General features: G+C 37.9%; 1 protein-coding gene across 1 annotated transcript in view; it reads left to right on the top strand.

Moving 5' to 3' along the window:
• The first annotated feature begins 1,101 nt into the window (after nucleotides 1-1,101).
• The window catches only part of crybg1b (crystallin beta-gamma domain containing 1b), a 39,325-nt gene continuing 14,408 nt past the window's right edge, over nucleotides 1,102-26,018 (top strand). The window contains exons 1-10 of the mRNA XM_073946800.1: nucleotides 1,102-1,194; nucleotides 1,281-1,322; nucleotides 9,936-10,452; nucleotides 10,543-10,741; nucleotides 13,908-21,621; nucleotides 21,735-21,875; nucleotides 22,107-22,145; nucleotides 22,378-22,496; nucleotides 22,587-22,734; nucleotides 25,646-25,785. Of these exons, the coding sequence (XP_073802901.1) occupies nucleotides 1,320-1,322; nucleotides 9,936-10,452; nucleotides 10,543-10,741; nucleotides 13,908-21,621; nucleotides 21,735-21,875; nucleotides 22,107-22,145; nucleotides 22,378-22,496; nucleotides 22,587-22,734; nucleotides 25,646-25,785 (9,020 nt within the window). The 5' untranslated portion in view covers nucleotides 1,102-1,194; nucleotides 1,281-1,319. The remainder of the gene's footprint in view (nucleotides 1,195-1,280; nucleotides 1,323-9,935; nucleotides 10,453-10,542; nucleotides 10,742-13,907; nucleotides 21,622-21,734; nucleotides 21,876-22,106; nucleotides 22,146-22,377; nucleotides 22,497-22,586; nucleotides 22,735-25,645; nucleotides 25,786-26,018) is intronic.

Below are 26,018 nucleotides of genomic sequence, written 5' to 3'. Positions count from 1 at the left end.
GCAAGAAGCTATTTATTAATGTGTTCAGCTACAATAAAGAAATGCATTTCAGAAGAAAGAATATAAGAATAAGAAATAAATCTACCTTCCTGCATGGTTTTATATATATATATATATATATATATATATATATATATATATATATATATATATATATATATATATATATATATATATATTAAACCTTAACAGAGCCTGCAATATGCAAGACAAGACTAATATTATTATTATTAACAAAATTATAGAACAAAATGTATTATATTTAAACTTAAAACTGTTATGATACAATTCTTTTTTTATTATGTATAATATTTTACCACATATATAAGCTAATAATTCTAAAATAATTATAGATATATGATTAATCTTTATGAAAATTTTATTACAAATATTCCTAACTCCTGTATAGCACTTTTACAGCATGCTTTCTTATGTAGACTTAAGAAAAGGGTTCTGTTTGGAACCAAAACAAATGGATCTGCCGCTGTTACAAACTATAAAGACCTCTAATTTGGTGCTTTAGAAGTATTTTAGTGCATGCTGCTGATCAAAAAAACTAAGTCAAATAATATCCAGTACACACTCAAAAAATGATGTATGAAGCATTAAATGAAGCATTTAAAAAACTAATGCATAATGGGATTTACTACATTTTTTAAGATAAGTGGTGTGCAAACAATTTATAAAAGCTTAATTTAAACAAACAAATTAAGTTGAACATTGCTAAATTTAATTTGTTTAAGTTCAGCCCATATAAAAAATTTGCAACCACTTACCTTAAAAAATAAATAAATTAATAAATCCAATGAATAGTTTTGTTTCAGTGCGCTTTCTAATATTTTCCTCAAGATGATTCAGCAAACAGCCATGGGAGAGTGTGTGTATAGTGACCCACAAACCTACAGCTCCAGTGAACATTAACCTCTCTGTCTGCCTATAAAACCATCAAGCCCAAACACGCTCGCAGACGAGTTTGAACGGAAAGCCTGCAAGATATTTTATGCGAGAGTTTGTTGTTGAAGCTCCTAATTAAAACACTTAAACCGTGTGTTGACGCCAAAGTCTAACTGTGGGTGGAGAGCCCTAATGCATTAATAATTCAGTGTTGTCAGACCGCAGCGTTGCACAACAGCCGTCATACCTGTGCGTTCTCTCGATCCACCTGTTCAGCAGCACATATATGGACACCCACAGGTAAACCTCCCACATCTCATCAAGTTAATAATAATAGTGATGCATTTGCAAGTGTGTTTTCTCATTGTGTTTGTGACGCTCTTCAGGATCAGCTGATCTCGGAACAGCAGCGAGTGCAACTGATCATGGTAGGCAAACATTTTCCTACTGTTTGCACGCTTAACTGATCACAATTAGTTTTTTTTTTGGAGTGTGAATTCAGGTGAACAGGTCTGTGCTTGAGCTTTAAGGGGTGTGACGAGCATGTAAAGCAGGTAAATAATTAGTGCAGACGTTTGCGCTTTTATTTTCTCTTTCTTTGCGCGCGAACTGCAGCATCAGGGCCATCTGATAGCCTTCATCTCCTGCTCTGTGAGTCTGTGAGTCTTCGTGTTTTGCTCATTTGGGATTGTCTGCCACATATATTGTAAATACTGTATATAGTTGCTAAATTGTGTTTTTGAGCCATAATAGAGTGTTTTATACTGTATTTACTGTAACTCTTGTAGCATATACTGTAGTGTCCATATTAACCATAGCAAGCTGATGAACTGTAATAGTGTACTTTAGTTTTTACTATAGTAAACTGCATTGCATTGTAGTTTAATACCCTATAGTTGTTGAAAACTACAGTAGTAAGTCATTTGTTTATATTTCTCTAGTGAATCACCACAGCAGATTACTTTACTAGGGTTTAGAAGTACTGTAGTGTTTGGTGTAAGTTGCTATAGTAGTTTTTCATGTGAGAAAGGGGTTGGTGGAAGGATTTCAGTGATAATATAATGCAATACTAACTTTGTTAGTTTTATATCTGAAATTTTTCGTGCATAACATCGTGTTACAAAGAGGAGAGACATAATATACGCACATGAACAAAAATCATTTGACATCAGACCTTATTCAGCTCTAAGACAGAGTCTGAGTGATGTACAAGTGGATGATTTAATTTCACTTTGTTAAATCTTGGGACTTTAAATAGACACTTTGCTGGTAAATATATATATGATTTAACACATGGCTATGGTTTGAAATGATATTTCCAGCCTTGTGAGGTTCTTGTGATACGAAAGGTAAACTCATTTTCAAGAGGCTGTCCTACTATATTTTATAATATCCTAAAATATTGTTATTACTCTAAAAATGTGCTGTTTCAGCTCAAAACTGAGTAAAATATGAGTAAAACACTATTGTTAGTCATTTATTAGTTGCTAAATTGTGTTTTTGAGGCATATTAGAGTCTGTTACACCTTATTTATTGTTGTATTTACTGTAACTCTTATAGTATGACCATGTTAACTAGTAAACTGATGAACTGTAGTAAATACTTTAGTATACTTTAGTCTTTACTATAGTAAACTGCATTGTATTGTAGTATAACACCCTATAGTTGTTGAAAACTACAGTATTGAGTCATTTGTTTCCATTTGAGAATCACCACAACAGATTACTGTGGTTTAGAAGTACTGTAGTGTTTGATGTAAATTGCTATAGTTGTTTTTCATGTGAGAAAATGATTAATGAAAGGATTTCAGTGATATAATGCAATACCAACTGTATTGTCAGTCTTATATCTGAAATTGTTCTTGCATAACAGCATGTTGCAAACTCCTTTAAAAGCGGCGAGATGTAATATGCATAAACAAAATTCGACATCAGACCATTTTCAGCTCTAAGACATTCACTAATGTACAAATGAATGATTTAATTTAATTTTTCTGTTAAATCTTGTGACTTTAAATCGACTGTTAGACTTTGATGGTGTAAGTTCATGATATAACACATGATTAGAGTTTGAAATGATATTCCTATAGCCAGCCTTGTGATGTTCTTGTGATACGAAAGGTCATCAAATTTTCTAGAGGCTGTCCAACTATATTTTATATTATCCTGAAATACTGTTGTTACTCTAAAAATGGGCTGTTTCAGCTCAAAACTGAGTAAAATATAAGTACAAAGAGGCGAGACGTAATATACATAAACAAAATTTAACATCAGACCTTATTCAGCTCAGAGTCAGCCTGATGTACAAATGTTTTAACTTCACGTTGTGAAAGCGTGGTACTTTAAATCGATGGTTAGTCTTTAATAGGGTAGATTCATGATTTAACACATTGGGTTTGAATCGATATTCCTTGCCAGCCTCGGGAGGTTCTTGTGATAAAAGGTCGTCTAATTGGTCTCCTCCAAAAATCACCTAAAATATTGTTATCACTTTTAAAATATGTGTTGTTTCAGCTGTAATTTGTGTGAAATATGTTTGAACACAGTTGTTGGTGTAACCCTAGTGAAACAGCGTTAAATAATTATTTATATTACTGGTTTGAACAGTATAATCTAACTATTTACATAGTCTTAAGTACATAGTCTACAAGTAAAATAATAAACACAATAAATTGGTGTAATTAAATTTAGTTTAGATTATACTGTTCAAGTCCATATTATAAATAATTATTATAACTCTGGAGTTACATTGGACTGAAAATTGAACACAACTTTTTGGTAAAAGTTTTACACAATCTTGGGTTGAAGAGCATTGTTAGAGCGTACGCTCAGTAACAACATTTCTAATGAAGCCACGCATGCTGTTCATGCTTGTCATACCTTTTCACTTGCAGTTCTTTAGAAAACCCCAAATTCTTGCTTTAAAAGCATTTTTATGATTGTATAGTAGCTGTAAATCTCACAGAATGTTTCATTTGAAGTCTTATCTCTTTTCCAGAGCAAATATCAAAACATCCTGAAAGTCATGTTTACTTAAGCAAAACGACTTCGGTTTTATTTCTGTTTTATTTCATTTTCTCCAGAAAACAAGACTTCAAACATTTTTACACTGAATGGCAACAACATTCCATCCATGACGTTTTATTATTCACAAACTAATAACAATTATCTGAAGTATTACGTGCATTTAATGTGCTTTCTATGCACATAAGATGCCTTTTGTACTTTAACAAATACCTTAATGATAACTTAATTCTCCACAGCATATTATCAGACATTTATTGACAATTTTTAATAATTTCCAAGCAATTCTGCATTTGTATTTAAGATTGTTTTATGCATTTCTCTCCCCTGCTCGAGTGAACTTGGCACAGATGTGTGCATTAAAGATGTGACAAAATATATTGCACAAAGGAATGATCGGGACTGAGAATGAATACCAAGATGACTCATTCTTGATTGCTTTACTTAATAATTTCTTAGTGTTTTTGCAATCTCCTGTTCTTTAGAGACCTCATTTTAAAGTTAAATTGATATATGTTGTTATATAGTTATTTATTTCAGGTCGTATGCTGTTGTTAACAATAAAAGAATGATGTTACGCATTTGTTCAGTCAAAAATATCAAGTGCAAAAAACCTTTAATGAATTCATTATTTATTGCAGTGTTTACAAAGTGCCTTAAAAAGAGAGCCAGCAGGCTGCAAATAACATTTATACAAATAAACGATTAGACTTTATTCTATTCTATATTATTATACATTAGATATAATGTATAATAGTGACATTTTAACATGTACTAAGTGTCGTGATCTTTAAGTGTGTGTGGAGGTATATTTGATAAATACCAAATGTCCCCAGAAGTATAGCAATACCAGTAAACCTCATGATGACTTCATGTGCGTGTTTGTGTGTGTGAGTCTGAAAGCAGGTCTGAAGTGCTTTCTCAGTGTGTTATTGTGTTTGCGTGCGTGTCTGGGTGCCCGTCTGAAGGGTTGGTTATGTGTATGTGTGTGTGTGTGTGTATTTGAGAGAGAGTTTTTCTTCGCGCGAATGTGTGTGTGAGAGAGAGAGCCTGAAAACGTCTAAAGAGTTTTCTCAGTGTGCGCGCGTGTGTGTGTGTGAAGTGTTTTCTCTGTCCTCTTGTTCATTGTGTGTGTGTGTGTGTGTGTGTGTGTGTGTGTTCATCTGATCCTCTGAAACTGATCCTCAGCTCTGCCTCTTCAACTGCAAACGCTCCGTCAGTGCGCGTCCCCGCGGCGCGCTCACAGTCTCCGGTCTCCTCGGTCGCGCGTTTATCAATCACTCTGACGCTCTTCTCTTGATCACTTTTATCGATCTGGCGTTTTACCGAGCCGCAGGTCTGGATCATCTCACGACTCTCGCTTTCGGGACTAAAGACGCGCTGCTGTCGGTGATCCGCTCGCCGAGCCGGACTGTGAGTTTATTATAATCTAATTTAATTTAGTTAATTTAATAGATTAATTTAATTTAATTCAGTTTTCCGTATTTTGTGATTTATATTTTTATTCCCCCCGTTTATTCATGCTTTTGAATGGCATTATGGGAGCTTGATATTTCTTCCAACAACTTTAAACCTTAAAAAAGTTGAAAGAAAGTAGATTGTATTGTAATTGTTATAGTTTGCAGTGCAGTGCTGTATTGTCTGGGTTGGTGTATTACAATACAAAAACCCTATAATAAACTGCCAGCACCTTTTCTGTTATTTATTTCTCTATATATTATAGGCTATTTATTATATGTCAAACTACTAAAATGTCAATAAAAGTCACTCTGTTAAAGAGTTGAATTTTCAACATCACAAGTCGACATTAACATGCCATAATGCAATTGACTACTGTAAATTACCTCAAAACACTTTATTTTTACAGTGCAGGTCAAATTTATTTAATGTTTGATTATGAAGAGAAGTTCTCCTTAACATTTCATTCAATATTCCTATTTGTTATTGTGAGCCTGGATGAGTCATAAGGGTCATTAAAAATAAAATAAATAAATGCATTCATGTGAAAAGCTGAATAAATGCACTCTGCATCGATGTATGGTTTGTTAGGATACAACAGCATTTGTACATTAGAAATACTCAAACTATTGAGTAATTAATAACCTTGTAAGTTGTGCAAATTTATCTCCAAGCAACGCATATTACTAATCTAGATTTAATAATACTAATTATTAAATAGGTATGGTAATTTACTAAATATATTCATTAAACATAATGTTTACTTAATATTCTAATGATTTTTTTTGCATAAATGAAAAAAAGATCATTTTGACTGGATATGTTTAGAACTGAGAGGACAATACCAAAATATGTTGGGTTGTGTTAATCCAGCCTGATCTCAAGAGAAAACGTAAATATTTTGCGTTTTGCCAGTTTAGTGGCTAATTCGTACGAATTCATACGAGTTCAGTCGTACGAAATTGTGCGATTTTTAAAAAGGAGGCGTGGCACCTAACCCCACCCCTAAACCCGTCATTGGGGGATGAGAAAATCGTACTAAATTGTACGAATTAGATCGTACGAAATCATACAAATTAGCCACTAAATTAAAAAGTTATGAATTGCCGTGAGATTGTGTTGGTTAATTCAATGTTGAGTCAAATATGGACAAACCCATTGTTTGGTTGTTATTTTAAATTATATTCAATTCTTTTTAAAACTATTAGATATGTCCACAGATCACCCATTATTATTTAGAGTCTAATTTTGTAAAAGAATTTTACAAGTAAATTTCATCTTTCAGACTTTTTTGACTGTAGTGGAGAGACAGAAAGAGACGGAGAGAATAAAAAACCTGGCACACTGAATCTCAGTTTATTAGATAAACAAATGAACAGTAATGCGGTTAAACGCCAGACTCTACATGGTTTAATCTAAATAGCTGTAAATATGGGTCTCATTCAATAAGTGTAATGTGATCTTTAATGACCAGTGATGATCAGTTTTAATAGTGTTGTCATAATAACAGAAACTATTGCCATGGTGTGTTATTGTGCTTCTGTGCTATTAAAACCTCCCTCAGTGGACTAAAGTAAGTCAGACTGATTGTTAATTGGTAAATAAATGGCAGAAAGTTTTTTTGCAGTGCTGTAGCTTTAGGAATGCACATTGAGAAATCTTGTGTTTATAATCTGCATCTAATTTAGTTTTATGTACAGTGGGCTTTTGTACAAGACAGTTTTGTAACTGAATACAGTTTTTCATCACCACATGATTTGCGTTAAGCGTATGCAAATGAGCCTCCTTTAGAATGCGTTCTATTTGATATTTTGCTTTGATGACATCAGCAGTCACATGATCTGCTCATTTGCATACATTGTAGATGGTGAGTCAAGCATGTAAACAGAAAGATTATATAGTGACAGCTTTATGACTCGCGCCGCCACTAAATGTTTCTAATTTATGTCTAAAAATATTGCCTGTCATATTTAGACCAGGAGTAATTTGATGACAAATTAAGAGTCTTTATAAGGATTATAGTTTGGCCCTAAAATACTTTTTATTTGGCATTATTCTGAACACAACGTGTTACACATTTGTCACCAATACACATCATAAATACATAATTATTAGCATGATTAAAAGATATTAAATGTTTTTAGAAAGTGCTCCTCAATTTTGATGCAGTTTCATTTTTACATCATTTTTAAACAATTTTTACATTATTTCACCCATTTTTTGACGTTTCAGTTATTTGAATGGTAAAAATATGTAAACTATGTAAAAAATCTTGCCGCATGTTGGTAGGACAAGGTGTAACTGTAATCTGATTACAAGTATTTTATAAAGTAGGTTACTCTAATTCAGATATGCCCAAAGTAGCGCCCACGGGCAGTATCTGTTCATCTTTGTTAATGTATAAACAAACCAGGAACAGCACATTTATCAGTGTTTAGCACTAGAAGACTAAAATCCACTATGAATTTACATTGATTGCAATATATATTCGTCTTTGTTAATGTTAATGTATTTATTAAGATGAACAAACCAGGAACAGTGAATTTATTACAGGATTTAGCACTCACAAGACACTATTTAAAGGAGACTATGAATCCAGTATGATTTTACATTATTACAGTGTCTTTTCTTCTTTGTTAATGTATTTACTAGTATAAACAAACCAGGAACAGTACATCTATTACAGTATTTAGCACTCACAAGACACTATTTTAAAGAGACTATGAATCTACTATGAATTTACATTTATTACAGTTGGCGGTTCATTCCACTGTGGCGATCTCTGAAATAGAGACCAAGCTAATGGAAAATGAATGAATTTACTACAATATCATCTTTGTTAATGTATTTATTTAAATTAACAAACAGGGAACCATATACAGTATTCAATACAGCATCTGTTCATCTTTGTAAATGCATTTACTAGTATAAACAAACAAAGAACATTTACTAGCAAAAAAACCCAGGAACAGTACATCTATTACAGTGTTTAGCACTAGTAGACTAAAATCCACCATGAATTTACATTGATTGATATATATTCATTTTTAGTAATGTTATTGTATTTATTAAGATGAACAAACCAGGAACAGTGAATTTATTACAGTATTTAGCCCTCACTTAACACTATTTGAAGGAGACTATAAATCCAGTATGATTTTACATTATTACAGTTGGCGGTTCATTCCACTGTGGCGATCTCTGAAATAGAGACCAAGCTAAATGAAAATGAATGATTTTATTACAATATTTATTCATCTTTGTTAATGTATTTATTTAAATAACAAACAAGGAACCATATACAGTATTTATGACAGCATCTGTTCATCTTTGTTAATGTATAAACAAACCAGGAACAGCACATTTATCAGTGTTTAGCACTAGAAGACTAAAATCCACTATGAATTTACATTGATTGCAATATTTATTCATCTTTGTTAATGTTAGTTAATGTATTTATTAAGATGAACAAACCAGGAACAGTGAATTTATTACAGTATTCAGCATTCACAAGACACTTTTTAAAGTAGACTATAAATCCAGTATGATTTTACATTATTACAGTATTGTTGTAAAAAAATAAATGAGTGAAAAAGAGAGAGAACCCAGTCCAGGAGACTCGAAACAAGCAGAATTCCTTTATTGAGACGTGTTGGTTAATCTGCAGTCATACAACGCCATTTAGACGTCCATGTGTCCGCAGAGCCCAGTATATATTCATTTTTGTTAATGTATTTACTAGTATAAACAAGCCAGGAACAGCACATTTATTACAGTATTTAGCACTAGAAGACACTATTTAAAGGAGACTATGAATCCAGTGTGATTTTACATTCATTACAGTGTTTATTCATCTCTGTTAATGTTAGTAAATGTATTTTCTAGCATTTTCTAACAAGCAACCATATATAGGAGTATTTATTACTGTATCTATTCATCTTTGTTAAGGTATTTACTAGTATAAACAAACTAGGAACAGCACATTTATTACAGTATTTAGCACTCACCAGACACTATTTGAAGGAGACTATAAATCCACTATGATTTTACATTTGTTACAGTTGGCGGTTCATTCCGCTGTGGCGGCCTCCGAAATAGAGACTAAGCCAAAATGAATAAATTTAATACAGTGTTTATTATTTTTTTTTTTTATTGTTAATGTGTTTATTAAAATGAACAAACAAGGAACCATACATTTCTTACAGTATCTGTTCATCTTTGTTGATGTATTTACTAGCATTAACAAACCAGGAACAGGACATTGATTGCAATATTTATTCATCTTTGTTAATGTCAGTAAATGTTTTCATTAGCATAAAACAAGGAACCATATACAGTATTTTTAACAGTATCTGTTCATCTTTGTTAATGTATTTACTAGTGTAAACAAACCTGGAACAGTGTATTTAATGCAGTATTTAGCACTAGAAGACACTATTTTAAGGAGGCTATGAATCCTCTATGATTTTGCATGTGTGTGTGGAGTGAACAATTGTGTGTTGCAGTCTTCTTTGCAGTGTTGAATCCTGCCTGATTACACTGTTTTTAACTGTTTACAGGCCGAGAGTCCTCCAGAGCGCAGCCCGGGGGTGTTGAGCCGCATCGGGAGCTGGCTGTCATGGGGTTGGGGCAGTCCGGCAGCCACTGCAGAAGAGCCCGAAACACAACACCAGGAGGAGGACCTGAGTGAAACCACCCACCAGACAGCTCAGACTGCTGAACCTGCAGACCGAAGCCCTTCCCCAAACCGGAATGACAAGCATCTGAGATCCGCACGTGGCTCTGTGCAGCACATACAGACAAGTCAAAACACAGAACTGGGGCGCGCTGCGAAAAAAAAGAGACGCAGCAAATCATTCGAGAGCCACAAGACCAGCACATCACCCCGAGATCAAATGGGACGGAGGAGGTCAGGAAGGAGGAGGCGGAGCTCTCATGGAGAAAGAGGCGGGGCTGAGAATAAATCCACCAATAGGAAAGATTCAGCAACCGGTTTGACAGGTAGCGCGCAGACGGTATGGGCTGACTCGGTTTTTGGGGAGGAGGAAAAATCAGTTCAGGACTCACCTGGAGCAGGTAACTGTGAGGATGTGGTCCGAGCCGAATGGGTGGAAGCACACTTGAGTGATTCTGATTCACACACACTCTCTTTGGGTTTTTCTGGAGGCCCGGATATGGATGAGGAGGGGGTGGTGCGTCTGACGGAGAGCCCAGAGTCCAAACGCAGGAGCATCAAAGTGTCCCACAGCCAGAAGGTCTTTGCTAAAAGAGTGCTTCTGGAGCCAGAGACACAACATGAGGATGTGTTTAATAAAGAAACAGCCAGCGGAGGCTCCAGATGGGCCAGACTTGACGATAGAGCCAGGTAAATCTACCTGTTTAACCTGTTTGCTGCTTACAGAAATAACACGGGGGATAGTTTAGGCTGGACTGTAAACACTTTAGCCTTCATTATACTGTCTAAACACTCATGTTGGTTAATGTGTAGCATAAACAAACAACACACTTATTACAGTGTTTATTCCTCTTTGTTAATGTTAGTTCATATAAACAAGTAACAATATATTTATTAAAGTATTTATTTATTATTGTTAATGTTTGTTAATGCATTTATTAGCATGAACAAAGAAGGAACAAGTCATTTATTACAGTATTTAATCATCTTTTTAAATGTTAATGTGTTTATTATAGCATGAACAAACAAGGAACAACACACTTATCACAGTATAGAAATAAAGTTATTGATTGGTAATATTTGTTAATGCACAGTGCATTAACTAATGTTTACAAGCATTAATTTTGATGTATGATTATTAAATACTGTACAAATACTGCTCATTATTAGTTCATGTTAGTGAATACATTAACATATCTAACTGATGAAACCTTATTGTAATATGTGGCTGATATTTGTTTATTCAGCCATTACCTGTCATTACTTTTAATTACTCATTACTCGTTTTAGCTAATTCCACTTTTATTAGTGAGCAAATCTAAAATAAATTCTATTTATTATCTAGTTTTTACCATGTTCTTGTGAATTTAATAGTTGGGAACTTCTTTAAGATGTGAAATTACACACAAACCACCCTATAAACATTTACTTTCAGATTTAAAAAGTGATCATGGTTAGACTCTGGAGTGGTTTGTCGATACATGTTTATCAACAAGTTTCAGATCTAAAGTCTCTGAAATAAAGCACCGATATATTATACTTATATTTTTAATTTATATATGTGAGTTCATGGCACTATTTTTGATACCTATAAGCGAGTAAGTGAGAGAAATAATAAGGTATTAGCTTGTTTTTACATTTTCTTGTGAATTTAAAAACTGAGAATGCTGAATTATACAGAGCCCCCACCAAAAAACAATCAAACAAGAGACGCCAACGTGTTTAAACAATCAATTAATTTCACTTTCAGATTAAAAAAAAGGGAGCATTGTTTGATGCAGCAGTGGTTTAATATTGTATATGAGTACATCTAAACATTATCAACAACATTTATAGTGTCTAAAATATTATACACAGATATATTTAGATTGATATACTTGACTGTTAGATATCTATACTATATATATATATATTTATACACCTACTGTATAAAGGAAGTCATGTATATAAACTGTAAAATGAGCCCAAAACTAAACCTCTGACTTTAATTAAAATGCTTAAATCTCTTCTTTTATGTATTTTGAGTTATTCATTACTTTTAATATAGTTTTTTGTATCTATTCTGTGTCAACACAATCGCTATAAGCATTATGAGTGTTAATACTGTTTAAACTGAATGTGAGAAAACCATGGCAAAAACAGCATGCGTCATGTTATGAACTATGGTCATTATCAGGTACTTGTCATTCCTCTGGGCTGTAAGCTCATGCATAAAAAAACCTGTTGGTTAATGATCATGACTGTTCAAAGAGCTCTCTGCATTGAAAAGAGGAATCTTCATAACAATTAAGTGGCTGCATTGTTAAATGCCAGTTTTTCTAGATGTCTGCATCTCTGCTCTATTCACCAGCAGTGCATCTAAAGATGAAAACAGTCGCCCTCATAGCAAACAAAAGGGGATAGTATATTTTTAAGACATTGTTTTAAGTGAAAGTGATCAGACAAGAGTCATACCAACAATCCACAGGACTCCTGCATTATTTTATAAGTCTTGTTAAGGTTTGGGTGAGCAACAGATGAAGTCTCTGCTATTTAATCTAAGATAATCTCAGTTATCTTCTGCCTGTCTTGCTCTGTCGCAGCTTTGGTATCAAGAGAAAACTTGCGCAAGATTCTAGTTTCATGCTACATTTTTGTACAGGTTTTTTTACAATTATGGACATATATGTAGACAGAGTTAGGGTTCATTGATTAGACTAACCCTAATACAAATATTAAATTTAATTCATACTATAGTGAAATATATCTTATTTATGCATTATAATATTTTCAACACTTTGTGAATGAATGTTCCAGTATACTGTAGTATTAAATATAGTGAGCTGATAAACTGTAATAAATGCTGCAGTATGCTCTAGCTTTTACTACAGTAAACTATGATGCATTGTAGTATAATACGCCCCAGAGTTGTAGAAAGATACAGTATTGGGTCATTTGTTTATATTCCTTTGGTTATGGTGTTACCATAGCAACTGTAGAATCACCACAACAGATCAATGACTATAGTTGTTGTTTTGCCATAGCAGTTGTGAAATCACCATAACAGATCAATTACTGTAGTTGTTACCATAGCAACTGTAGAATCGCCACAACAGATTAATTTATTTACTATAGTTGTTGTGTTTCTATAGCAACTGTAGAATCACATCAACAGGTTAATTTATTTGCTGTAGTTGTTGTTTTACCATAGTAACTGTAGAACCACCACAACAGAAGAATTACTATAGTTGTGGTGTTACCATAGCAACTGCAAAATCACCACAACAAAATAATTGCTATAGTTGTGGTGTTACCATAGCAACTGTAGAATCCTCACAACAGATTAATTAAAATTGTTGATGTGTTACCATAGCAACTGTAGAATCACCACAACAGATTAATTACTATAGTTGTTGTCACCGTAGCAACTGTAGAATCACCACAACAGATTAATTACTATAGTTGTGTTTCCATTGCAACTGTAGAATCACCACAAGAGATTAATTTTTACTATAGTTGTTGTGTTTCCATAGTAACTGTAGAATCACCACAACAGAATAATTGCTGTAGTTGTTGTTACCATAGCAACTGTAGAATCACAACAGAATAATTACTATAGTTGTTGTGTTATCGTAGCAACTGTAGAATCACCACAACAGAATAATTACTATAGTTATACTTCTACTTGTCCTGCAACGCATGTGTTAGTCATCTGGCTGATTTAACAAGCATGCGCAGCGAAGAAAGGAAGTGGATTGGATGTTAACAAGGAAAGAAAGACACAATGAGTCAAAAGCTAATGAACGGAGGTAACTTAATACAGAAGCATTTGACATTTTTTGCATGCTTTTGACCTTTCTTGTTTGTTATTTTGCAGAGTGGAGGGTCCCAGTGTGAAATCCAGCCATCCGAAAGGCAAAATCGCAGATAGGATAAATCTGTTTGAGCGAGGAGCGACCAATGCAGTTAGTAGCTCCACAAACCTGCGCCGTCTGGATATTTCTCCAGCTCGAAAAATGCCCAGTCATCTCAAAGACTTTACAGTACAAGCTGGAGCACGGTCCAGTTCTGCACCTCCTAAACAATCGGTTAAAGAGAGAGCCAGGAATTTCAACACAGGAGGGACGGGTGAGAAGATTCCACTGCCATCTGGTCATACAGTGAATGAAGGAGCTTTAAAAAAGGCTGCTCGTTTTGACAAATCAACCACTGGAGGTCCTAAGTTTAAATCTAAACCTCATTTAAACATTGATCAAACAGACTCCAAATCCCATGATGCAACACAAACCAAACCTGCACAGCCAGAGAGCAAAACAGACTCCAGCATAGGGAATAAAGATGCGGATAATGAAAGTTGTTCTCAGGACACTGTTTTAATGTCTACTGATGAGGTGAAATTGACAACTCGGACAGGGACGCGGTCTAAAAAACGAAGGAATAAAGACACGGGTCAACCACAAAGCCCCGTTAGCCAAAACAAACAAGACACTGGTGAACAGAATAACAAGAACAACTCTGAGTCTGATACGGCATCAAAACCTCTTTTAAACATGAAAGATCTCACTAAGAGCACTTCTGCAAAAGAGGAGGAGGAGATCGCAAGCAAAAGACCTAAAGTTCCAGTGAAGTTGGAGAAAGCGGCGGAAATAATGCAAAGCACAAAGAAAACATTTGATTTAAAGTCTCCACATGTGGACACAAGGGATCTCAAAGAAATGAAAAGCACAGATTTGAAGGAGCAAACAGATGCCAGTGGCTTTGAAACACAGGTGATGACCACTGCTTCTGATGGACATCCTCCTACATCCAGGTCCCGAAATGAAAGAAGGACAGAAGTGACGGACACTGAGCCAAAAACTGAAAAGCAACAAAATAATGGCAACAAAAAGCAGCCTGTTAAAGAGAGCTCAGAAGAAGGAGGACTGAGGAACAGAGACATGATTGTAAACACATTGTTTGGGGAATCAGGGAAATCAGATCCATCTGGGACAAAAGAGAAGAAACCATCATCCCCAGAGGACCTGAAAGAGGCCAGCGCTAAAGACTCATTTGAGCCTGCCAAATGCAGAGTTGCAGCCTCCAGGAATGATGCCATGCGGAACAGAGAGAGTGAGACTGATATGTTGGACTCACCTGAGAAAGACACCATTACGTGTGTGCCGAAAGAGAAAAACACTTCTGAAAATCTCCCAAAATCAGACAAGTCACAAACACCATCGAAAGCAAAAGATGCTTTGATTGAGCCAAGCAATGAAAAACAGCAAAAAGACAATGCGACAGAAACAACTGCGACTCACACACGCTGTAATGAGGTCAACACGTCAAAGCCAACCGAGCAGAAAGCAGACGGTGGGATTAAATCAAAGACAACCAAACAAGGTAAATCAAAGGACTCCTCAGCTGCGAGGCCCAACGACGCCAGGCAGGAAGACACAACAATCCTGGAAATTCAGAATACAGAAACAAACTCTTCTAATGTTGTGTTGGGTCAGATAGAAAAGGAAAAAGACACTTCTACATGTAGAGCACTGGCAAAACCCACAGACTTATCAAAAACCACTTATCAAAATCAATTGGACAGCATCATTTCAGCTCAGATTACAGCTACAGAAGGGGAAGGTGTGGTAGAGAGCCAATCCGGAAGCAAGGATGCGCAGAAGACATCCAGTAAAAGAGATCTACAAAAGCAAAAAGAAAAGCCTTACACTGAATCTGAAGAGGGAACAGCAGACAAAACTAAGAACAAACCCGCTTGTACAGAAAAGACATTCATAGTGAATGGAGATATGCACTCAGTAGAGACGGAAGATCAGTTGTCTGCCAGTCCAGAACAGTCTGAAGGAAAATTACCTTACTCTAGCAAGGAAAATACTGTAATGCCACCCAATGATGGGTCATCAACAGCTAATGGAGCATCCACCAAGCAAGTTACTGAAAAGTGTACCTCTAATTCAGCCTCGTCATCACTTAATGACAATTCATCCCTTCCATCAGATTCAGCTAATATAAAGACTTCTCCTCTTGGAACAATATCATCTATTGACAAAACCACACGTCAGAAATCTACACCTAATGACGAGAACAGGTCGCCACAAGCCTCAACCAATGAGACCATCTCCACTTCGTCTACTTTGACTAATGAAAAGACTATCCCTCCATCAGCTGACATAAACAAACCTTCACAAGCCTCAGCTAATGAAGAGAACAAAATTCCATTAGAAACCACTAACAAAAACACATCTAATGAAAAGACCACATCTTTACCCGCCTCAGCTAATGAGACTTCCTCCACTTACCCTGCCCAGAGTAATGAAAAAACTCAATCAACATCAGCAACTGAGAGTGGTGTCAAGAGCAAACTAAATTCAGCTAATGACACAACTACACCATCACAAGCTTTAACTAATGAACAGGCCACGCCTCCACCAGCCTCAACTAAAGAAAATACTACACCTCCACCAACCATAACTATTAACAAGACTACACCTCTACCAGCCTTAACTAATGAAACCAGCACAGCCTCACAAGTCCCAACTAATGAAAAGACCACACCTCCACCAGTCTCAACTAATGAAAAGACCACACCTCCACCAGTCTCAACTAATGAAAAGACCACACCTCCACCAGTCTCAACTAATGAAAAGACCACACCTCCACCAGTCCCAACTAATGAAAAGACCACACCTCCACCAGTCCCAACTAATGAAAAGACAGCACCTCCACCAGCTTCAACTAATGAAAAGACCACACCTCCACCAGTCTCAACTAATGAAAAGACCACACCTCCACCAGTCCCAACTAATGAAAAGACAGCACCTCCACCAGCTTCAACTAATGAAAAGACCACACCTCCACCAGTCTCAACTAATGAAAAGACCACACCTCCACCAGTCCCAACTAATAAAAAGACAGCACCTCCACCAGCTTCAACTAATGAAAAGACCACACCTCCACCAGTCTCAACTAATGAAAAGACCACACCTCCACCAGTCCCAACTAATAAAAAGACAGCACCTCCACCAGTCCCATCTAATGAAAAGACCACACCTCCACCAGTCTCAACTAATGAAAAGACCACACCTCCACCAGTCTCAACTAATGAAAAAACCACACCTCCACCAGTCCCAACTAATGAAAAAACCACACCTCCACCAGTCTCAACTAATGAAAAAACCACACCTCCACCAGTCTCAACTAATGAAAAAACCACACCTCCACCAGTCCCATCTAATGAAAAGACCACACCTCCACCAGTCCCAACTAATGAAAAGACCACACCTCCACCAGCTTCAACTAATGAAAAGACCACACCTCCACCAGCTTCAACTAATGAAAAGACCACACCTCCACCAGTCTCAACTAATGAAAAGACCACACCTCCACCAGTCTCAACTAATGAAAAGACCACACCTCCACCAGTCCCATCTAATGAAAAGACCACACCTCCACCAGTCCCAACTAATGAAAAGACCACACCTCCACCAGCTTCAACTAATGAAAAGACCACACCTCCACCAGCTTCAACTAATGAAAAGACCACACCTCCACCAGTCTCAACTAATGAAAAGACCACACCTCCACCAGTCTCAACTAATGAAAAGACCACACCTCCACCAGTCCCAACTAATGAAAAGACAGCACCTCCACCAGTCCCATCTAATGAAAAGACCACACCTCCACCAGTCCCAACTAATGAAAAGACCACACCTCCACCAGTCTCAACTAATGAAAAGACCACACCTCCACCAGTCTCAACTAATGAAAAGACAGCACCTCCACCAGCTTCAACTAATGAAAAGACCACACCTTCGCCAGCTTTAACTAATGAAAAGACCACACCTCCACCAGTCCCAACTAATGAAAAGACCACACCTCCACCAGTCTCAACTAATGAAAAGACAGCACCTCCACCAGTCCCAACTAATGAAAAGACCACACCTCCACCAGTCTCAACTATTGAAAAGACAGCACCTCCACCAGCTTCAACTAATGAAAAGACCACACCTTCGCCAGCTTTAACTAATGAAAAGACCACACCTCCACCAGTCCCAACTAATGAAAAGACCACACCTCCACCAGCTTCAACTAATGAAAAGACAGCACCTCCACCAATCTTAGCTAATGAAATCACCATACCTCCACCAGCTTCAACTAATGAAAGGACCACATCTCCACCAATCTTAACTAATGAAAAGACCACACCTCCCTCAGTCTCAATTAATCAAAAGACCACACCTCCACCAGTCTCCACTAATCAAAAGACCACACCTCCACCAGTCTTAACTAATGAAATCACCATACCTCCACCAGCTTCAACTAATGAAAAGACAACACCTCCACCAGTCTCTACTAATGAAAAGACCACACCTCCGTCAGTCTCTACTAAGGAAAAGACCACACCTCCATCAGTCTCTACTAATGAAAAGACCACACCTCCATCAGTCTCTACTAATGAAAAGACCACACCTCCAACAGTCTCAACTAATGAAAATACCACACCTCCACCAGCTTCAACTAATGAAAAGACCACACCTCCACCAGCTTCAACTAATGAAAATACCACACCTCCACCAGCTTCAACTAATGAAAATACCACACCTCCACCAGCTTCAACTAATGAAAATACCACACCTCCACCAGCTTCAACTAATGAAAAGACCACACCTCCACCAGCTTCAACTAATGAAAAGACCACACCTCCACCAGTCTCAACTAATGAAAAGACCACACCTCCACCAGCTTCAACTAATGAAAAGACCACACCTCCACCAGCTTCAACTAATGAAAAGACCACACCTTCACAAGTCTCAATTAATGAAAAGGCCACACCTCCACCAGCTTCAACTAATGAAAAGGCCACACCTCCACCAGCTTCAACTAATGAAAATACCACACCTCCACCGGCTTCAACTAATGAAAAGACCACACCTCCACCAGCTTCAACTAATGAAAAGACCACACCTCCACCAGCTTCAACTAATGAAAATACCACACCTCCACCGGCTTCAACTAATGAAAAGACCACACCTCCACCAGCTTCAACTAATGAAAAGACCACACCTCCACCAACTTCAACTAATGAAAAGACCACACCTCTTCAAGATTCAACTAATGAAAAGACCACACCTTCACAAGTCTCAGATAATGAAAAGGCCACACCTCCACCAGCTTTAACTAAAGAAAAGATCATGCCTCCATCAGTCTCAACCAATGAAAAGGCAACGCCTCAACCATCCTCAGCTAATGAAAACACTCCACCTCCGCCAGCCTCCACCAATGAAAAGACTGCATCTATCCTTGCCTCAGTCAGTAAAAAGAGCAAACCTGCACCAACTTTAACCAAAGAAAAGACCATCTCGCCCTCAGCTTCAACCAATGAAAAGACATCACCTTCTCTATCATCAACCACTGAGTCTAAATCCACATTATTAGATGTAAGTCATGAAAAGACCACATCTTTATCAGTCTTAACTAATGAAACAACTACTTCTCCATTAGACAAAGCTAGTAGAAATACAACTAAAGTAGAAACTGAAGAGACCAAATCCTTACCTACACCAGTCGATGAAAAACCCACCCCTGCGAAATCCTCAGCTAAAGAAAATGCTGCACCTTCACCAGTAACCAATCCACCATTCTCCAATGATATGATTAATAACAATGAAAAGACCATGCCAATACCAGCATCATCATCAATTCCACTGGTCTCTACTAAAATGGGGAATACAGCTCCTCCTCCTTTGTCTAAAGGAAAAATCATCTCATTAGCAGATCATGACAATGAGAAGACCCCACTATCAGTACCCTCAGTCACTGAAAAGACCATACCTTCTCAATCCTTAGGAATAGAGAAGATCTCCCATACATTGGCTTCAGGCAGTGAGAAATCCCAATCTCCTGCTAGTAAATCTACAGATCCAGCCACAAGAAAAAAGGAAGTCATCTCCAAACCCTTTATCCTTCCTCAAATTCCCTTTGCACCTGGCAGGTCCTCTGTACACAGAGACTCTCCGTCTAGCTGGCTTGATGTGGATCTTCCTTTAAGGAAGAAACAGTTACTTCCTGAACCAAAACATAAGCTCAGCTCATCCGTGAGTAAGACCAACCTGGATACATCAGGGGAATTTGACTCAGATGACTTTATTGCAAATGTGAAAAGGCTAGCAATGCCATTCAGCCTCCCCCGACGCAAGCACAACAAACATCGCCTGCAAGCCCCTCCATTTGCAATGCCTGCCATCAGAGAAGACCATTTTGAGAAACCCTTTGACCCAGAGGAGTTCCAGCATGGCTTGAAGAGGAGGAGAGGATTTATTTTGGATGTAGCTCCTGACTCAGTAACCAAGAACCCAGACGCAGAGGTCAAGAACGTGGAAATCAAACCCAAGCGTGAGAGCATTCTCACTAGGTCCTTGATCTTCCAAAGGAATAGGAAGGAGTCTGATAAGGAAGAAAAAGATGAGGGATCAAATGAAATCACAACAGAACCTCAGACGAGGTCTCGTTTGGAGAGGTGCTCCATTGTCAGCATGCTACGCACCCCCAGCAAAGCAAGACGCACTGAGTTTTTAAGCCCTACTGAGAGTACTTCAAATGGACTGCTGTCCCCTAGTGATGCTTCAGGGTCTTTAACACCTATACAATCACAGCTAACACCAACAACAGAAACACCTGAACAAAACACAGTAGAGCAAGCTCTTGGTTGCAAGGACTACCTCAGTACTCAGCCTGCTTCTACTGATTCTCTAAAACCCAGCAAGGATGTTGGAATTAAAACAACTTCAAGAGATTCATCAGCCATTGCAATAACAGACATTAACACGTTTCCAGCTCCCAGTGGTACCCAGACTACTTCCCAGGTTGCCCTAAAATCTACTAACACTGACAGACTTTTGAAAATGCCTGACTCTAAAACTAGTTTAGCAGACTCAACAGTCACTATTTTAACAGACTCTGATGCTAGTTGTAACCAGTCTGGTCCCCAAGCTGTACAAAAACCCACTAAAGGTGATACACCTGCAATGACATCAGGCTCCAAAACAACTTCAGGAGACCCTAACCTCATTGTATTAGCAGATAGAAGTGATTCCTCTCCTCCTAGTGTTACCCACACTATTTCCCAAGTTGTATTGGAACCAACTAAAAATGATGGACCTTCGATGGAGTCTAAAAAACCCAATATAAATGATACACCTGTCTTGATACCTGCCCCCAAAACAGTTTCAGGAGACACTAAAGATTCTTTGCATTCTAGTTCTCAGTCTGCACTGAAAGCTACTAAGGACCATGGACCTACTCTGACACCTGAGTTGAAAAGAGCAGACCCTCCTGTCACAATGCTATCAGACACTAATTCACCACTTCTTAACAGTATCCAGACTAGTAGTAATGTTGTTCTGCAACCCGATGGTCCAACTCTGAGTATTGACCAGAAAACAACACCAGCAGTCCCCAGTGTGACTACAGCAGAAAACGCTAGTGCTCCACCACCACTTCCATCTTTTGATGACATCAAGTTGCCCAGTTACCTGGATACATTTCTTCCAAAGGAACCAGGAAAAGATCTGCCATCGAATAAGATCAACTCACTGGTCAGCCATTCCTCATTTATTTATACAATCCACTCACATATCATAGTAAATGCATCAGCTCATTATTTGACTAGTGTTGAGTTCTATGTATATATGTGTTTCTGGGTGATTAGGCAGCTAAAGAAAGTGCTTCCATACCCGGTGTAGTGGATCTCAAAAAGTCTGATGTAGCTGACAGAAAAATATCAGAAGTTCCACCTGCACCTCAAGTTCCTCAAATCCCTCAAGCTGCACCACAGAGGGAACTCCCAAATGTATGTCGTTCACCAGTGTGTATTTAGTTTGTAAACCCGAGTAATGTATGTCTTTTTATTTGCAATCACTCAGCATGCCTGTTTGCTAATGGGTATTTGTACATGACAATGTAAGGGATTTAAAGTCCTAGGGTAAAATCTCTGGATCATGTTTTTGATCGTGTTTGGCTGCTTGGGTAAACATTGGCATTACTCTGCATTACTCTGTTAACGGGTCGTTTTATCTTTCAGATTCCAACTTCTCGTGGAATCCATCGACGTCCTGGAAAGGTTTGTTAACATTTCAAACCCATGACCAGAGAATTGGCAGAAATAAAAAATAGCAATCCATGTTCTATTTGCTCAACATGAGCCAAGTTTTTGGCATTTCATTCATGTTTTAAATATGTTGGTAAATGCATCAGATGCAACCTGTTGTACCAGTCTAACATTAGAACAGAGCCTCTGATTTAGACACTCCATAAAGTTCTTGCATCATTAAATCTGTTTATTTGCTCACCAGATCGTGATATTTGAGCACCATCAGTTCAACGGACAGTCCTTTGAGTTTTACAGGGACCAACCTGATGCTACACACATGCCTCTGTCCACTGTCATATCCATCAAAGTGGTTAGAGGATGGTAAGCAGCATTCTGTGGAGATTAGATTCTCAATTCATGATCGTGTGCATTTCGGTAGATTTGATTGAACTGCATTTTGTCCTGTTGTAGCTGGATATTGTATGAGAAACCAGGATTTGAAGGACGATCCATTCCGCTGGAAGAGGAAGGCATTATTGAACTGCCCAATCAATGGGCAGAAGAAGGGGAAGAAATCTCTGCCCCTGTGGTCATTGGCTCGATTCGACTGGCTGTCAAAGTAAGTGAATGGATTTTAAATATTTAAAGGCTGGGATATACACCAAGCCAATGGTTCCCCATGTTTAATCTGCCATACCAGTTTTAATGGTGTTTTCCAGTCATCACCTCTCCTCATGTTTATATTTGCGGCTTTATGGGCCAACTGAGGTGAATCGATTTTGCATTGAATCTAAGGGTGCTTTCACACTAGCACTATTGGTTCGCACCCGGGTTTGTTTGACATCAGAGTACGGTACTTTTAGCTAGTGTGAACATGTCTTCTAAACTCTGGTGCGCACCCACGAACTATACCCAAGTCCGCCTGAAAGAGATGGTCTGGGGTATGGTTCATGTGAACTCTGGTCCGGTTCACTTCTAGTATGAATGCAATCATACCAAATAGTGGAAGTGAACCGCCAACTGTACAACAAACTATCGTTTTCATAACATTCATTCGTGTGTGTGTGTGTGTGTATTATGTACTGTACCTTGCTGACAAGCGTGACTCAGCCAGGGCAAACAAAGTGAAAATGTCTGCTGGTCTCCTCTAAAAACAGCTTCTGCAGACATTGCGTGATGTTATGAATAATTATAATAATTTTGCGGCAGATGGCCGCGAGTTGCTTTCTGTATGTCCAAAACCAAAAGGTTCAGTAACAGTGAAACAACCGCAATGTGCGCAATGCAAATGTCTTTTCATTTTGCCACTTTGCTTTTGTGTCCGTCACCTAGCAACAGCCATACACAAAACAGCAGCTTGATGACGCAAGCATATCAGGCTTCAGAAGGTAAAAAGACATTGTGAACACAAACCAACGAGAAGGTGGAAAGGGGGGACAATCGAACTTGGGTACAGTCCAGGGAATTAAAGCATCCTAAGATTTTCAAAATTTACCAAAAATCACAATTTTCTTTTAAATCTATTCTGAGCTTAGTTTGTAACAGTAGATGGCGCTCTAGGCTAGTTTTTAACAGCAGACAGTGCTCTAGGCTAGTTTTTAACAGCAGACAGTTCTCTAGGCTAGTTTTTAACATCAGACAGCTCTCTAGGCTAGTTTTTAACAGCAGACAGCGCTCTAGGCTAGTTTTTAACAGCAGACAGTTCTCTAGGCTAGTTTTTAACAGCAGACAGCTCTCTAGGCTAGTTTTTAACAGTAGACAGCTCTCTATGCTAGTTTTTAACAGCAGACAGCGCTCTAGGCTAGTTTTTAACAGGAGACAGCTCTCTAGGCTAGTTTTTAACAGCAGACAGTTCTCTAGGCTAGTTTTTAACAGCAGACAGCTCTCTATGCTAGTTTTTAACAGCGGACAGCTCTCTAGGCTAGTTTTTAACAGCAGACAGCTCTCTAGGCTAGTTTTTAACAGCAGACAGCGCTCTAGGCTAGTTTTTAACAGCAGACAGTTCTCTAGGCTAGTTTTTAACAGCAGACAGCTCTCTAGGCTAGTTTTTAACAGTAGACAGCTCTCTATGCTAGTTTTTAACAGCAGACAGTTCTCTAGGCTAGTTTTTAACAGGAGACAGCTCTCTAGGCTAGTTTTTAACAGCAGACAGTTCTCTAGGCTAGTTTTTAACAGCAGACAGCTCTCTATGCTAGTTTTTAACAGCAGACAGTTCTCTAGGCTAGTTTTTAACAGCAGACAGCTCTCTAGGCTAGTTTTTAACAGCAGACAGCGCTCTAGGCTAGTTTTTAACAGCAGACAGCTCTCTAGGCTAGTTTTTAACAGCAGACATCGCTCTAGGCTAGTTTTTAACAGCAGACAGCGCTCTAGGCTAGTTTTTAACAGCAGACAGCGCTCTAGGCTAGTTTTTAACAGGAGACAGCTCTCTAGGCTAGTTTTTAACAGCAGACAGTTCTCTAGGCTAGTTTTTAACAGCAGACAGCGCTCTAGGCTAGTTTTTAACAGCAGACAGCACTCTAGGCTAGTTTTTAACAGCAGACAGCTCTTTAGGTTAGTTTTTGTTATACACTCAAATGTCCACAAGGAAGAGCGCTTCTACTTCAGCATAAAGGCCTAAGTTGGTGCTGTTATCATACAGCAGCATCTGTTGGTAAATCTGAGCTCAGAAGTAATTCAGGAGAGAATAGCGATGTATTTTGGAAATCTCAATTAAATGTAGATTGATTAATTTGCCAAACAATTGTAAAACAACGCAGTCGGTTTATATCACCACTAGTTTTTTTGACTTCGACTTGGTGTATCCTGGACTTAAGGGCTTAGACACACCAAGCCGATGGTCAGCCATTGGGTTTTGTTAGTCCGGATAGTGTGTTTGGTGTTTCCACACATTGGTTCTTGTCGGGTTAATATCGAAGCTTTTTTTGGGGCTAATATAGCATGTAGAATCAGCATCAGTCCTTCAATCAGCTGAAGAGAGCACTCTGATTGGTTGTTCAGCAACGAATCAGAGCACAAGTGTGGCTTAGTGAAGTGATGTAGCAAGTGAACAATTCAAGCCAAGAAGGAAGACAAAGGGGCTGTAAGTTCACTACATTTCTCAAATGTTTGTAAACAATATGGATTATAATCTATCAAACACATTTACACAAGCAAATCTCTCTGTGGTGAGTGACAAAATCCGTCGGCTTTCATTAGTTTGGTGTGCTCATGCGTATTTTTTTTGGGTCTAGAATGCGATCCAACGTGAGGCGACAACACAGGTGGGTTTTGTTGGTGTTAGTTTGGTGTCAGCTTGGTGTGTACCGGGTTTAAAAGGGTGTATGTACAATCTAAAAACCCTTGTTATTAGCTCCCCCACTGGCTGATAAGGGAACTGCAGCAAGTTACTTGTGCTGTATGCTGTCATAGGAAGTCAAGGAAGGTCTAGTACCTTTATATCGTTTTAAATTAATTTTGTTTTTCACAGGAGCATTTGATGCACAGAATGTTGTAAATCTAGCATTCTGATTTTTGCTGTATGTGTTATTTAGGACTACGCTACTCCCCGGATAGAGCTGTTCACGGAGCCCGCAGGCCGGGGCCGCAGCTCTGAGTTTGTGGATCACGCAGAAGAAGTGAGCAGCTTCGGTCTTCCTCAGAGCACAGGATCTATCAAAGTCCACAGTGGTCTGTAAGTTAACAAACACACCCTGCTCAGACCTTGAACACTCACTGTTGGGTGTGTGTGTGTGTGTGTGTGTGTGTGTTTGTGTGTGTGTGTGTGTGTGAAGGTCAAAACAAAGCTCTTGATTAAAGAATTAGAGAAATGTGTGTTATGATTCATTCTTTTGATTAACTTGCAGATTGTGCTGCTTTAGTTAAAAACCCTTTAGTAAGATTTGTGTTCCTAAAATGTAAATGCTC

This window comes from Danio rerio, chromosome 4 (genome assembly GCF_049306965.1).
Source record: "Danio rerio strain Tuebingen ecotype United States chromosome 4, GRCz12tu, whole genome shotgun sequence".
Taxonomy (NCBI): domain Eukaryota; kingdom Metazoa; phylum Chordata; class Actinopteri; order Cypriniformes; family Danionidae; genus Danio; species Danio rerio.
This window is presented reverse-complemented; position numbering and strand designations above follow the sequence as displayed.